Source organism: Chrysochloris asiatica, unplaced genomic scaffold, assembly GCF_000296735.1.
Source record: "Chrysochloris asiatica unplaced genomic scaffold, ChrAsi1.0 scaffold00138, whole genome shotgun sequence".
Taxonomy (NCBI): Eukaryota; Metazoa; Chordata; class Mammalia; order Afrosoricida; family Chrysochloridae; genus Chrysochloris; species Chrysochloris asiatica.
Genome location: NW_006408656.1, coordinates 5,714,207 through 5,730,378, shown reverse-complemented (window position 1 = coordinate 5,730,378; position 16,172 = coordinate 5,714,207). Strand labels below are relative to the sequence as shown.

The window sequence follows — 16,172 nt, the reverse complement described above, 5'->3', positions numbered from 1 at the left end:
GGGGAAGATAAGAGTCTCCCTGAATAGTTTTCATCTTGTCTAGATGGATCTGGTGAAAAGAGATGTGGATAAGATTCTTATGATTCAATAGTAAGTAACTGTTATCATGACTAATTGCAACTGTCACAACTGTAAAGGTATAAGTTTTGTAACAAAATTGGGGGAGTAGTTAATCTTACAGTCCAGAAACAGAGGGCCCTTAGGATCATCAAGGGAGAAGAGCACGAGTGGAATGCAAGACCCTATCCAGAGAAGCAGCGACAACAGAGATGGAGGCAGAGATGATGACATGGAGAGAGAGAGCAGCTAAGGACTCTAGACTCATGGAAAGAAAGAGACTGAGTGCTGGCGGCCAAGAGGCAGGCTTGCAGAATATGCCCTTTGGTTATTTAAATTATTATGTATTCTTGAGTGTTTTTGTGTACATCTCCTCACCTCCACCCCTACTACCCACCAAAAAAAAACAAAACAGAGAAAACAGAGGGAATGGAAGGAAGTAAATACTATTAAATGATGTAATCATTGCAATGAAACGATGGTATACAGCTGATGTTTTCCCATGCAAACGATCACTCAGTTCAGACACACACAAAAAAATTTAGAATTTAAGTAATCTACACAAAGGACATGATCAGATAGATGCGTAAATAAAAAGTGAATTATAAAGATTCAAAATAATCTTACTGATATTAATAAAAAAGTTAGAACAACGGAAATGCTAAATAATTGCTATATTATTTAACGAAAGTTATATGGTATATCCAAAGGATGAACTATGATACTGCCAGTAACATGCACTTTGGAGAGAGATGAATAAACATATTAGGGTAATTAGAAGAGTAGTTGAGAACGCAGCCTCACTGCTTTCAGGCATGTACTGAGGTGTCTGGACTTGACAGGCTGAAGTCCTGTAAAGATTTCATATTCAACATGTTTTATACATTTAGAAATAAGCTGGTAGAAATGCTCTTCATAACTGGAACCATGTCTTCGATGCCTTACCTGAATAAACACAGATGTTCTCTTTGCAGGGTCCCATAGGAACTCCACTGTATTTAGCTGAGTTGGGTTAGCCCTAGGATCAATTATACCCACAGACATTGGGATATCTGAGAAACAAAACAATAATGAACAATGCTGAGGGCTACTGGGATTATAATAATAACTGATTCTTTATATATTCCTGGTCTCTAGTTACCAAAATTGTTATGTAGCATACCCTAAAACCTCTCTTGCTAATAAAAAGGGCTTAATTAAAGCTAAAACTGACCTCTGTGTGGCACTGTAGGATAAACACTGGACGGGTAACCAAAAGGTTTAAACCCACAAGCTGCTCTTGGAAACCATATACAGGGTTGCTCTAAGTCATAACCAAATTGACAGCACACAACAACAACAAAAAAAGTACTTTCTTTCTGAGTATTTTTTTCTACTTTAAAAAGCTTTTAACAAGACCATTTAAAAGCAGCCTTTTAATTTGCCAAAATTCTGCTTAAAGATTGACTAAGTCTACACGCTAGATTAGTGATGTAACTATAATTTATAACTGCACCACCTCCAGTCCCACAATTAGTGTTACTGCTAGAAGCACCCTGAAATATTATTATACATAATACAAAAGGGAAGCAGGAAGTCAAATGAAAACAGAAAGCACTATATCAAGGACAGAAGAGGGCAAAATTTATCACAAAGATTGAGGTTAACTTTTCAAGTCACCAAATAATCCTACAACAGAGTGGCAAATCTTAGACTCAAGAGGGAAACAAAACTTAATGGACTTTAGAAGTACAGTGCTTGCCATTCCTCGTGGCAGATACTTGAGTGTCATTCCCTGACTTGTATTAATGTTCAAACTGGGGAAATGAAAAGCCAAGCTGGCATTATTTTACTATGCTGTAACTACACTACTGTTTGTCATCTTACTCAAAGCATTAAGTGGGTCCCACTGCACAGAGTTTGTGTTGGATTTACCCTAAAGTCAGTTTATCAAATGCATATCAGAATATCAGAATATCTATATAAGAACCTAGGAGTCGTAACAGCACAGTGGTTAAGCGCTCAGCTGCTAATCAAAAGGAAAAACAAAAGGTCAGTGGGTTCGAATCCAGCCTGTGGCAGTCTGCTTTCATAAAGACGGCAGCCTAGGACGCCCTATGGGGTAGGTCTACTCTGTCACACAGGGGCACTAGGAGTTGGCATTAACTCGATGACAATAGGTATGAGAACAATCGCTGTTTTAAGGTCAAACTAGTAGTACTTGGATTAAAAGTATGCTCATTAAGAGAGACTGTGGCATCTTTCCCGTATGTCCTAAAACTGAGGAGAAACAAATTCTACTCTATGTAGCAAAGTGGTGCTGGCAGTTATGTGCTGTGGAGTTGATTCCAACTCATAGCAACGCTGTACAGTATTTCTGAAGCTGTAAATCTTTACAAGAGCTAAAAGCCTCCTTTTTTTTCCTGCAGAACAGCTGGTAGTTTCAAACTGCTAGCCTTGAGGTTAGCAGCCAACTGTAGAGCAAAGTAGTAGGTAAAAATCTGAACTGCAAACCCTTAAGAGACATAGACTCCACAGACCTCCAGCTTTAGTAAAATACCTCACTAATCTGGCCCTCAAGCATTAGCAAAACAAAGGCACTTGCAACAAATTAGGAAAATATCTGTTCTCTTTTACATACTACTCAAAGGATCACCCAGTTGTTCTGGAAATGAATTATTAGTAATTTCAAATTCAATTCTGGTATCATGTTTAATCAATAACTATTTCCAAGTTCATGCTAATTGAGCAGCTAAAGCATTTTGAATCAAGTAAATGTCAAGTAAAAGGAGCTCTGGTAGCGTAGTGGCTACGAATCTAGCTACTAATCTTAAGGTCAGCAGTTCGAAACTACCAGCTGTTCCACGGGAAAAAGATGAGGCTTTCTGTTCCTGTAAAGATTCACAGCTTCAGAAACCCTGTACAGGGTCGCTATGAGTCGGAACTGACTCCAGACACATAACAACAACAACAATAAATGTCAAGTAAAGAAAACCAATTCTCAGTCCACAGTTAAAGGCATTTCCTAGACTACAGATTCTCTCAACTCACCTATGTCAAGAATTCTATCTCCAGGTCGGTTCCACCTCCAACCCTCCAGCTGCTGATGTTCAGTGTACTGCAGTCGTCTGTCGTGGAACACCACACGGAATATACTCTAAAGAAGCAACAAAGCAAGTGAAACAAGTCTTGGTTTGGTGAGCACCGAGTTTCCTTCAATGGTGGGGGAATCATTTGGTAAGTGGTGATAGCTGTACAACATGATGAAAATACTGTCACTGAATTACGCATACTGTAAAAATTGTTGAACGGGCCAGTGTTTTACTATATATTTTTTTACCAAAAAAAAAAAAGGTTTTCTGAATACTGAATACATGAGGGATTTCAAAAAGTTCATGGAAAAATGGAATTAAAAGATAACAGAATTTTTCCATGACCCTTTTAAAGTTCCTTGTATATAAGAAGTTTACATGTACCACTGGAGTCCTGGTTGGCGCTGTAGGATAAGCACTGGACCGCAAGGTTGGTGGTTCAAACTCACCAGCTGCTTCTTGTAAACCCTATAAAGGGTCATTATGAAGGCATTTAAACACTATCATTAGTTGCAGGGGGAAAAAAAACAGGTCATTTTCCAAATAATTTTAGGAAAGGTTGAACTGGTTTCTTTCCTGCAGACTGTCTCAGTGTTTCCTATGCTAAGGTATATTATGATACAGCGGTAGCTCCTGTATGGAATATTTCCTGACTTTATTCCCACTTGGAGCCCTCTATCATTGTTACTTTCAGTCAAAATGAATGGGGATCTCTGTGCAGCAAGGCAAATTCTGCTCTAATGTATTTGAATTCTCTGGATTAAATCACAATTTCATTTATAATTCTAATTACCCCTCAAAATTTACTTTTTATACATTGTAGCAAAGGGTATTTTATATATATAAAGAGCAGCAGCAGCAACGACAACAAACTCAAATTATCACAGGATTCCTTGAAAATCAGTGATGAAAAAGTGATGACTAACAGGAGTAGCCCCTGACTGGTTATCAAATTAATTTTTTTAAGGCCTATTTCACTCTAAAACACAAATTATACCAAGCTTTATTTCAGGATAAACTATATTGTTGTCTAGATATGATCTTTATATTTAACTGGTAACCATGTTTAAAACTTGGCCCAACACCATTACTGACTGACATAAAGGACTGTGTGCCCTGACATAAAGGACTCTTTGAGAAGCATTTCTATAAGCTTCTATCATTGTCTTGTCATATTTGACTCAGCATTTCAGATGTGTAAGAAAGCTCACCAAGTCTCCTGCTTGCTACCCTACACCACAGAACCTGTGAAAACTGAGGATAGGTAGGACCTTTTTCTATCAGCTTTCCTTGTTGTTGCCTTTACTTTGTGAAGGTGTCTGAATCCCTCCTGTCACCATGTACAGCTGTTAAAAAGACTCCTCTGCCCCAACTGTGCTATGGATTCTCAAAATCATTTTCAGTCTAGACTAAGAGAACTGCTTTTCATCAACAGTAGCTTCAGTTTTCCTTGCTACTAGACCAATTACCCAAAGTGACACTGGAGTATCTTTAAAACGGAACTTTACTAAGCTAGGAGAGCACCCTGGGCATGGAATCTGTTCATGCAGCTCCTAAAAATCCGTGTGTCAAGAGAGGGGTTCAATCTGATCCCAAGGAATTAGCACATCCGTTTCCCAGTTTGCCAGCAAACTGTGGCAAGTAAAACATTTCAATCCAGTCCTATATGGAAGCACAAGAGTATTACCCAAAATATCCTTAAAAGGTCTATAAAAGGGCACTGTGTAGAGAAATGGTTTATTCATTTTAATTTACCTTTACCAACTTGCCATTAATTTCTGGAAGTTCTCCAAGTTTCCTATTGTCTAGCATTCGAATTTCATAAGATTGTCCTAGAAGAAAAAGTAATTACATATTATAGTCACCACAAGTTAACTTTTCAAGATTCAGAAAGAATATAATTCAATTGTCTTAACATACTAGAGTACAATGTTTATTAGTATTAGTAACAGCAACTACACGCCTATATTAAGTGCTTTCATACATTATCGAAGGTATTATCAATTCCATTTTTACAGGTACAGAAATGGAAATGTAAAGACTTTATGCAACTTGTCCAAGTCCACAGCTGGTAAATAACAGTATTAAGCAGGGTAATACTTCTCAGACAGTAATCAGCAAGTGTGGTGGCCAGGCTAGATGGATCAGAAATAGGGAGATGGGAACTAAACATGAGCAGGTACACAAAAGAGCCTGTAATACTTAACAAGTTGACACTGAAACGCGAATCTCTAAGGCTTCTAGTAAGGCTTCCTAGACCATACTAGAAAGAAAAGTGTCCATGTAGGTGTACCTAATAAAAGGTCATGAGTCCACAGATGCAGACAGCACAGACCCGGTCAGGAGGCCAAGCCCCTGTGGGCCCAAGCGTTGTTGACCGTCCAAACCATAGGCTCTGAGGATCAGACTCTAGCTACCTAGTAGACATAACAAACTGTCCCTCATCTGATTATTCAGTAATGCTTGTTAGTAATCTCATACGTGAGCCCTGGATATCCACAGACAAATGTAAAAACCTTCCCTAAAAGCCGAGACTGTAAATTCCAATAAGCCAAGTCCCCCCACATCCAAAAAAAAAAAAAAGCTAAAGAGGATAGAGAAACACTGTAAACTGATGATATATAGCGGGGATAATAATCAATGTAATGAAACAAGCTATATGAATGGTTGAATGTGAAACTGATGATGTGCCCTGTAAACTTTCACTCAATGCAAAATAAAAACATTTAATTAAAAAAAAAAAATGCATGAATATATCTATTCACAGATTCAAATATCTCCCTAAAACCTCAGCAAACTTATAAATAAAGGTGCGCTTAATATACAACAACAAAAAAAAAAGGTCATGAGTCCAGCCGTTCTGCAACAATACTAGTGAATGAGGAAGCGCCTAACCTTGATTGAGATAGGTCAGTGTTTCATCGTGGAGCTTCACTGCTGGAGAGGTTGCAGCACAGAGCACATACTGGAAAGGCAGGATTTTATTCTCATTATCAGGAGGCAAACTGGACTCTTCTTGTTTAAAAATGGGCAATGCCAGGACATCACTGAAATAAAACCAACAAATGGCTTACATTTACATCTGAAATGGTGCAAGAGCTGATGTAAAGTTGCAACAATGTAACTCTAACTTGCTTTTGAAAAAATGAAACTCATAAACATAACTCAATTTGGTGAAAGTTCTTCCAGATCATTTGATTCAGATTACCTGCTAAAATGTCCCCCTGACCACACTAAATGAGTGATGACAAATATTCACTGCCAAAACCCCTTAAGTGTCCTGAGAATGTTTCCAGGAATCACAAGCAGGAGTTCTTCCGGGAATTCATGAAGAGCTGCTCAGTCTTAAGGTTCCTTGAGGTATAAATTAACCTCTTGGGATAAAGTAGGCCTTTGAATGGTTTCTACTAGTTCACAACTATAGTTTAACCATCTCTTTTCAGGCCTACCAGTTAATGGGATGCCTTCTTCTAGAAAAAGACTTACGGGAGAGAGAGGTTTCATAAGCTCTACTTGGTGTGGCGCTGTAGGATAAGCACTGAACTGCTAACCCAAGGTCAGCGGTTCAAACCCACCAGCTGCTCCTTGGGAACCCTATAAAGTTGACAACACTAAACAACTTTTTGAGTAACCAAGGCAAGTAGGCAGGTGTCCGGAGCATTAAAGTTACCATGGATCGATTCCAACTCATGCTGACCCCAAATGAGGGGGCTTCAAAATGTGTGTAGAAAAATGGAATGAAAAGATAATGGTACTTTCCCACAAACGTTTGAAGTCCTGTTGTTTATGTCAGAATAGAACTGTGCTCCACAGGGCTTTCAGTGGCTTCATTTTTGGAACAGAGTAGCAGGCCATTTTCCTGAAGCACTCCTGGGTGGACTCTTAACTGCCAACTTTCTGGTTATGAGTTAACCACTTAACTATACGCACTACCCACAGACTCCAACAATCCAATGGTAACTTTCTATAAAAACTGCATGTGATTTCATGACTCTGCTACTAAATGTCCCTGTGGTACTAGTCTCCAAAGGTGGTCTCGAATGACCAGCATCTCCTGGTATTCACACCATTTTGTACACTGAATCTAGGCTGGCCCGGTGATTTGTTTTAACAAAGAAAGCATGAAGGATGCAGCAGTGTATCAGCTCTGGCCTAGGAACTAATCTTTAAGAAGGATTGGCAGCTTCCACTTTTGCATTTGGGGTAACCCTGAACCATCAGGTAAAACAGGGCCTGGGTCCAGTGGTCCAGCATTAGACATGTGAGTGAGCCATCTAGGAGGTTCCAGAACAGGCCTCCTTGCTGACTAGCCTCAGCTGACCCCACATAGAGCAGAACTGCAGCCAACCTACAGATTTATGAGAATAATAAATTATTAGTTTGTTAAACAATAGATAATGAAAGTCCTCTATTCCAAAGCTTCTAAAGAATTCTTTGCTCTACAATAAAACTTGATAGTAATGGTGAATCCTTAAATGAAGATATTAAACAATCTTACAATTAAGAAAAACAAAAAACCCACTGCCAGTGAGTTGATTCTGACTCCTACCCTATAGAACAGAGTAGAATTGCCCTATAGGGTTTCCGAAACTGTAAAATTTATGGAAGCAGATTGTCTCATCTTTGTCCCTCCTATTGTTGTTGCTGTTAAGTGCTGTCGAGTCGGTTCCAACCCACAGCGACCCTATATAGGGTTTCCAAGAAACAGCTGGTGAGCTTGAACTGCCAACCTTGTGGTTCAAACCAAATTCGCAGTCCAGCACATAAGCCCACCACAGCGCCACACCAGGACTCCTTGTCCCTCCTTGTGATGTGCCGTAGAATCGGTTCTGACTCATAGCGACCCTGTACAGGGTTTCCAAGACTGTAAATCTTTACGGGAGCAGAAAGCCTCGTGTTTTTCCCACGGGACAACTTATAGTCTCGAACTGCTGACCTTAAGGTTCACAGCCCGATTCGTAACCACTACACTACCAAAGCTCCTTTTGTCCTTCCTTTGTTGTTGTTCTTATGTGCCATGGAGTGTGTTCCAATTCATCTTTCTCCCATGGAACATCTGGTAGTTTCGAACTGCTGACCTTGAGGTTCGCAGCCAGATTCGTTACCACTATGCTACTTGTCCTTCCTAGTGGCTGGTAAATTCAAACTTCTGACCTTTCAGTTACCAGCCAAGCACTTTAACCACTATACCATTATCACTTCTTCCTTAGACTAAACAAAAACAAACAAAACTGCTATCCAGTTGATTCCAACTGACAGTGATCCTGTGTAGGGTTTCCAAGACTGCAAATCTTACAGCAATGGTTGGTTGGTTGGTTATCAGTTCCTACTCATAGCGACCCTGAATAGGGTTTAAAAGCTTTCTCCCTCAAAGTAGGTTTGAACCACTGACCTTGTGGTTAGCAGCCCAATGCCTGACTTACAGCACCACCAGGACTTTTACTTAGAATACTGTTAAGTGCCTTGAGTCAGTTCCAACTCATAGCGACGCTGTATAGACCCTGTAAAGAGTTTACAAGGCGTAAACCTCCTTGGATTTGAACTGCTGACTTAGTGGTTAGTAATCACAACACCAGGACGCCCTACTTACAATAGCTATGCTTAAAAAAAAAAACCACAAGAAAAAGACAGAAAAACAGGCAAAGCTAAAGGGTACATTCCAAAAGCCAATATACCTAGGAAAAAATAGACAACTAAAATTAATATCTCAGAATGCAAGTTAATACCATGAATCCTTGAGCTACATTATTAATAAAATATACTTATTTTCACTCCTCAGGTAATGAACCAGTAATAAAGAGCAATATGACTAATCCAAAGAATAAGCAACCAACAGCAATTGCAATAAGCAATCCAAAACACACAAAAATATATGGGAGAGTAGGAAAAAAAAAAAAACACCTCATATAAATAATCATCAACCTGGCCTCATTAAGGGAGTGATCAGACAACCACTTCTTTTCCTTCATCTTCTCACTGATACATTCTTAGTCCTGGGGTGGGGGTTTCAGACTTTTCTGAATCAGACTTTCAACCTAGTTCATTCTAGTTTCATTCCCTGTTGAGCATTTGCATTTCTACCCCAGATATACTGAATCATAATCTACATCTGGAGTAGATATATAAATATATAAGAACCATCTGGGAAACTTGTTAAAAAGAGAGAGTGATGCAATTTACCTGGGGTAGAAATGCAAATTATCAGCAGGGGATGAACTAGTTGGAAGCCCAGCTTTGAATACCATTCACATTAAGAAAAACATTATATATTATGACTCAGTATACACACATCTGTGTCTATAAAACTGAAACAAGTTTCACAAAACAATACTTATCCTCACTACATGTGATACACTTTGATATATTTTCTGTTTGACTTCATTTTTTAAAATCTTGGCCACAACTTGCAGTTTGAAAATTATTATTCTGTTCTCTTCAGTCCTTTTGAACTTTGTACTACCTTAAAGTTTATTTACAACCCCTTGATCAGTATTAAAAATAATAAAAGGCAAGTATTTCAAGTAAAACTGAATTCGCTACCAAGAACAGAGATTTACGTACTTTAATTGACAAATACAGAGATTCACACAAATAGCTTATACAAATGGTACTTTGTGTAACTCTTCTCTATTTTTTCATGGGATTCTTCTTCCCTGCCCATCCCATACTAGAAAAATGACTCTTCTGTTGCCTCATCCTTATTGGTTCCTCGTGGCTCTCTCATTTTTTAACTCTCTTTTATGAAGCAAAAAAGAATGCTACTAAATTCACCACCCAACATTTATAATGAAGACTGTCTTAAACCTGTAATCCAGACCCGCTTATTAAATTCTGGAAATACAATAGTTTTCAAGTGATCTTCTGCTATACTTGACCGAATTACAGGCAGCCCCCAGAGGTTATGAATGAGATCCAATCGCTCCCAAGTGTGTATGTCTACCAACCAAGCCAAACCCACTGGTATTTAGTCAATTCCAACTCATAGTGACCCTGATACAGAATTTCCAAGGTTGTAAATTTTTAAGGGAACATAAATCCTCATCTTTCTCTCAAGCAGCAGCTGGTGGGTTTGAACTACCAACCTTGCAGTTAGTAGTCAGTGCTCATCCTACAGCACCACCAGGGCTCCTTGTCTTTAAATCTAAGTAAGCCTTTAAGTCAAATTTGCAGATAAGCCAAAACAGGTACATACAGTTCTTATTGACCCTTACTTTAGTGCAAGAAAAGACTTACGCCTTTTCAAAGATTGAAAAGCTATATGAACAACAAGTGAAGGATTTATTTCAAGTATGCCTTGTGACACAGTGAGTTAAGCACTAAACCACTAACCACAAGGTCGATGACTCGAACCCGTAAATCACTCCATGGGGAAAAGATGAGGCAGTCGACTTCCACAAAGATTTGTAGCCGCAGAAACCCTATGGAGCAGTTCAATCCTGTCCTATATACTGGACTGCTAATCACAAGGTCAGTGGTTCACACTCATCAGCCGCTTCTCAGAAACCCTATACAGGGTTGCTATGAGTCAACACCAACTTGACGGCATTTGCCAACAACAGAAAAGTTGCCATGAGTTTGAATCAACTCTGGGGCAGTGAGATTTTTTTATTTCAGGGGTTGGTTCAATCATTTTTAAATGAGGGCAAATTTCCATAACATTAAAGAACCAAGGACAAGTTATCTGTGTAATCCAGGCACTGCTTGTACTACATTCTGAGTTAGGTCTATAAGGAAGGCACATCCAAGTATCAGTGGCTTATAAACATGGCTGCACATCAGAATCATCTGGGAAGTTTTTAACTCCCTCCCAGACTACCCCATACCTATCAAATTGTGGGGAGGAACTAGTCAGTTAAATTACTTACTGCTGTGTCTTAGTAAACCAAGGTAAGATGCTTGATCTCTGTCAGTTATGATGATCAAGACCAAGAGGCCACCTGTGAACTATCTTGAACCATGACCACCGAGGATGAGGAAGCTGGCTCAGGTCTGTGCATATCCATCAAGCACTACTACTGGGGGTAAGCACTCACAGCATGACACTAGGTCAGTAAATCCATTCAAAATCTTTCCAGCTAGAGCTGCGAGTGGAGTGTCCAGAGGAGACGCACAAGAATGCCCAAACTTGCAGACAGTACCCATTCAACCCAGCTTCAAGGGCTTGAAGATCACAAAAAATAAGATTTAAAAACTGGATCAAGAAAACAAGTATAAATTGCTACAATTTGATGAACTTGACCTGTACTTATGGATGCAGTAGCTCAAAATACCAACGGAGAGGGAAGAAGTCTTCCTTCTACCCTCTCTGTATGCAGAGGTGATAGGGATGGGCAACTTAGACATTGACTACCTAAAATGGGGGAAGGAGGGTTATAAATGCACAAAGCAACTGGCTTACAAGTTTTCAAGAGGGAGTTTAGTTTCAGATTGTACAGGGGAAAGTAGAATTCTCCGCCCCCCACCCCCAATGGTTTTGTCTAGACAGGTCTAGTGTAAGGATAAGACTCTAGTGTAAGGATTCAACAGTGAGTAGTTACCATGACTAACTGTGATTGTCACAACTGTAAAGGTAGAAGTTTTGTAACATAAAGGTGGGGATAGTTAATCTTACATTCTAGGAACAGAAGACCTTAAGCGGAATATGGAACCCTATACAGAGAAGCAGCAATGTAGGACCAAGAAAAAGACTCCATTATGTACATTAGCCTGAACACGTCCTCCTGTTCCAGGAACGTGCTAAATCAGCTCACGTTGCCTTAGAATATCTTTTCACCCCTAGCAACAGCAAGAACTAGATAAGTAATAGACAGGACAACCCAAGGCCAGATGACAGATGTTTTCCTTATCCTAGCCTAAGAACAAAAGACCACCAGTACTGACCAATTAAACTGTAACATCTCATACTTTGCCAAATGGCAACCAATCCAAATATTGTAAAGCTGAAAAACCCTGAGCTTGCTTGAAAACTCTATAAAAACCCTGCCAAACTGGGAGTTTGAGGCTCCATCCCTCATCCGCTGCATCGGATGCAGGTGGAGTCCGAGCTCGGGCTTGAATAACTGGGGGTTCGAGGCTCCATCCCTCATCAGCTGCATCGGATGCAGGTGGAGTCCGAGCCCCAGGCTCCATCCTTCGTCCACTGTGTCGGATGCAGACGGGGTCGGAGCTGGAGCTTGAATAAACAACCCTTGTACACTTCCATCGGTGTCGGCTCCTTGGTGGTCTTTGGGGACCCCGAATTCTGGGCATAACAGCAACACCTGAGATGGAGGTAGAGATGAGGACCAAGGAGAGATAGAGCATCTGAGGACTCTAGACTCATGGAAAGGGAGAGGCTGAGTGCTGGCAGCCAGGAGGCAGACTTGCAGAATGTGCCCTTTGGTTGTTCAAATGATTATATATTCCTGAGTGTTTTGGTGTACATCCCACCCCCACAAAAAAGCAGAGGAAATACAAGCAAATACTATTGAACGATGGATGATGCACAGAGGGGACTGTAATAATTGCTATGAAACAATGAGTGTAAAACCAAGGTTCTCCCATGTAAACTACTACTCAATTCACAATAAAAGCTTAAAAATATAAAATCTTTCCTCCAATTATTCAACAAAATAGTCTTTGAGCACCTATGTTCTGGGCTCTACTTTAGCTGCCTGAGCTACAGCAATAAACACGTGACAGATGAGACATGAGGTCCCCTTACAGAACACAGAATCACTGTTATCCTAAATTTTGTCAAAATAAATTATTCTGCCAACACCTACTGTTTTTCCTCTTTGTTCATTCTTCCTGGTTCACTATCCTTAAGCATTGCTCATGTTCAATAAGGTGGAAATGAATTCTTTTTAAATAGAGTAAAAATTATGTAATTTCAAAGGAACTAGTGTGCTTCTGGTTGCTGCTCCTCGATGTTGTATCATCGAGTCAGTTTCAACTCACAGAGACCTTCTATAGGGTGTCCAAGGGGTGCCTGCTAGGTTTGAACTGCTGACCTCGTGGTTCACAGTCCGATGCTGATCCTACAGTGCCACATCAGGAGTCTGCACTGAGTAGCTTAACTATTCCCATCCAACTTCCAACCTGGAGTATGCATTGTCTGAGAGGCCCACACACAAGTAGACAAAAAGTATACCACACCTGGCTTTTATGCTGCCCTGAGAGAGATACTGCTCATCTGACCTGCTTTCTGTGGAAATTCTGTTTGGGAACTTTTTTCCAGATTCCAAATTGGCCTTAATGTTCTTTAAGCACTTTTACAAAGTGCTTCTGTGGTATAAGCCATTTCTATTTCCTCAGCTCAGTTCTGAGAGACCAGAGGTACAGTGATTAAGCACTAAGATGCTCACCAAAAAGGCCAGCAGTTTGAACCCACCAGCTGCTCCAAGGAAGATGTGGCAGTCCCTGTAGGGCAGCAGTTCTACTCTATCCTACAGGGTTGCTATGGATCAGAATCAACTCAATGACAATGAGCCTGGGCCATTCCTATGTCTATCTCAAAGTGTCTAACAAAATGAAGCTGGATGTTGTTCTCTCACTTTGCCCCTCTGCCTAACAGTTTTGCCAACTGCCATGTATTTACCTCTCTGGCAAAGCCCTACCTCTAGAGATTGGCCAGATGTAGGCCACCTTTCTCAGTTTTTTTCCATACATTACAGGATTCGCTATTACCAACCTACAAACCTCATTAAAACACTGCTAGCTGAAAATATCACCTGTGTCATCATTACTACCAGGCTCTTTTATTAAATTTCTGAAATCAATGACTTCTCATTTAGGTGATAAATGGTAACTTGTAACAATATTCACGGGTTATCCATCCTTGGGATCTGACAATTTTCATATAGAAAGCAGAACTCCAATTTCCATATTCAAAGACCTGGTATCTTCAATCACAGCATGACGCAACTAGGAAGCACCAACAGATGCGTATTTGTTTGGTTTGGTGACGAAGGGAAACCACACTTAGTGCTTTATATTGTTGTACCTCCAAAGTTTCTTTTCAATTTCAAAATGTCGACCAGCTTCCTCCAAACCACACACACACATTCCCCACCAGTATGCTTCCCTCTTCACTGGCAAGCATTTACTCACCACCTTTCTGTCCTTTAGGTTCTTCTCTCTTGCCCATCCCACCCAACCACCAAGTATGGTTCCAAACAAAGTATGATACTCTCCCTAGGCCCACATCCCTCTCCTGCACAAAAAGGCAAGCACTTTTCTGTTTGTAAGGCTTTAACTGCTTAAGGAAAACAAGCAGGTGTCAATAAAAATAAGTATGGGAAAATCCTAAAAGTACCAGAATGCTAGTCCTATGAAAAGGCAAATCGGCTTTTAGCTGTCCCTTTCTACTTTATGCTCACAGTGGTAGAGTTCATGAAATTTTCTCCTTCTCTTCCTCCTGCAGATCTTATAATGGTGGTAATATTACTTTAACAGTGGATACATGTTACACATTTTTTAAAACCCCTATTAGTATACAACCCAAAGTGTAATCCTAATGTAAATGATGGCATTTAGCCAACAATTGGTTCATCAGTTGTTAACAAATATACCACAGCAAAGTAAGGTGCTAATAGGAGAAACAATATGCAGGGGTAGAGTATATAGGAAGTCTCTGTACTCTAGGCACAATTTTTCTATAAACCAAAAAAAGACCCTAACTATACAGAGAGTTACGGAGAAAAGTGAAAGACTGATATGCGAACCTATAGCTGGAACTGACCCGGTCTTGGGTGTATATGACAGGGAGGGGAGGAATGATCAACAAATGTCTTTTTAAAAATAAATAAAAATAAAGTCTACTAATCAAATTTTTCAGTAGCATCAGTGGAAAAATATTTTCAGACCAGGAATTTATGTCCCATCAAATTATAAATCAAGTAAGATTACAGAATAAAGATATTTCCAGATCTACTGTATACCCTTTGGTGAGAAACTACTGGTAGAAAAACTCAACCAAGTAAGTGAGTAAACCAACATGTAATCCAGGAAAATAGATCCAAAATAGGAAAATGACAGAGAAGTTCCAGGATGAAAGTTCTGTAAGAAGTCTAAAGAGCATCAAGCCCATAGAGAGCTTTAGAAGGAGACTGGAGTGTGTGCATGTAGAGTGGGGAAGGAGGCTGGGGAAAGAATTATAGGTAATATGTTTTACTATTTAGAAAATTATGACAGTCTTGTATATCCAATGGAGCATTTGGAAACGTTGTTGTTGTGTGCCATGGAGTCGGTTCCGACTCATAGCGACCCTGTACAGGGGTTCCAAGGCTGTAAATCTTTACAGGAGCAGAAAGCCTCATCTTTCACCCATGGAACAGCTGGTAGTTTCGAACTGTTGACCTTGCGGTTCCCAGCCTGATTCATAACCACTACGCTACCAGAGCACTAAATAACTGGTGTAGGCTCACCCATATTCCTCATGAGCTACCACAGTAGCTCAGGGGCCCTGCCAGCCAGTAGTTTGTAGAGATTCCAGCAAGAAAGAGGACAGGATTGCAGAGACGTGGGACTGATGATGCTGGTTGCCTCACCTTTAGACAACTGGTGCTCCGGTAACCAGAGTTGCTTATTAGCTACAGCGGAGTGAAAAAGGTGCCGATTTCATGCATTGGCTCTTTAGGATGGCTTCAAGCCTGCTGGGAAAAGGACTTGAAAGCCGGCACTATGTCTGGAAGGCTATGTATGGCCCAAGGCCATTTCTGCTGGCTATAAACAGGGTCTCCGGAACCAACAGGAGCATACAGTTCTTCTTAAAATTGAAGGTGTTTATGCCAGAGATGAAACCGAATTCTACTTAGGCAAGAGATGTGCTTATGTTTACAAAGCAAAGAATAACACAGTGACTCCTGGTGGGAAACCTAACAAAACCAGAGTAATTTGGGGAAAAGTAACTCATGCCTATAGAAACAGTGGCATGGTTCAGGCTAAATTCCAAAGGAATCTTCCTGCTAAGGCTGTTGGACACAGAATCTGTGTGATGCTATATCCCTCAAGGATTTAAACTTATTGAAAAGTAAATGAATAAAATTGTGGATTTGTTAAAAA

At 40.1% G+C, this 16,172-nt stretch overlaps 1 protein-coding gene across 3 annotated transcripts in view; it reads right to left on the bottom strand.

The window, feature by feature from the left end:
- The window catches only part of TFCP2 (transcription factor CP2), a 47,869-nt gene that overhangs the window by 21,277 nt on the left and 10,420 nt on the right, over positions 1 to 16,172 (bottom strand). For all 3 annotated transcript variants that reach the window (XM_006870039.1, XM_006870040.1, XM_006870041.1), the window contains exons 2-5: positions 6,024 to 6,175; positions 4,884 to 4,960; positions 3,088 to 3,193; positions 1,003 to 1,109 (exon numbers count right to left, since the gene is read on the bottom strand). In XM_006870039.1, the coding sequence (XP_006870101.1) occupies positions 1,003 to 1,109; positions 3,088 to 3,193; positions 4,884 to 4,960; positions 6,024 to 6,175 (442 nt within the window). The remainder of the gene's footprint in view (positions 1 to 1,002; positions 1,110 to 3,087; positions 3,194 to 4,883; positions 4,961 to 6,023; positions 6,176 to 16,172) is intronic.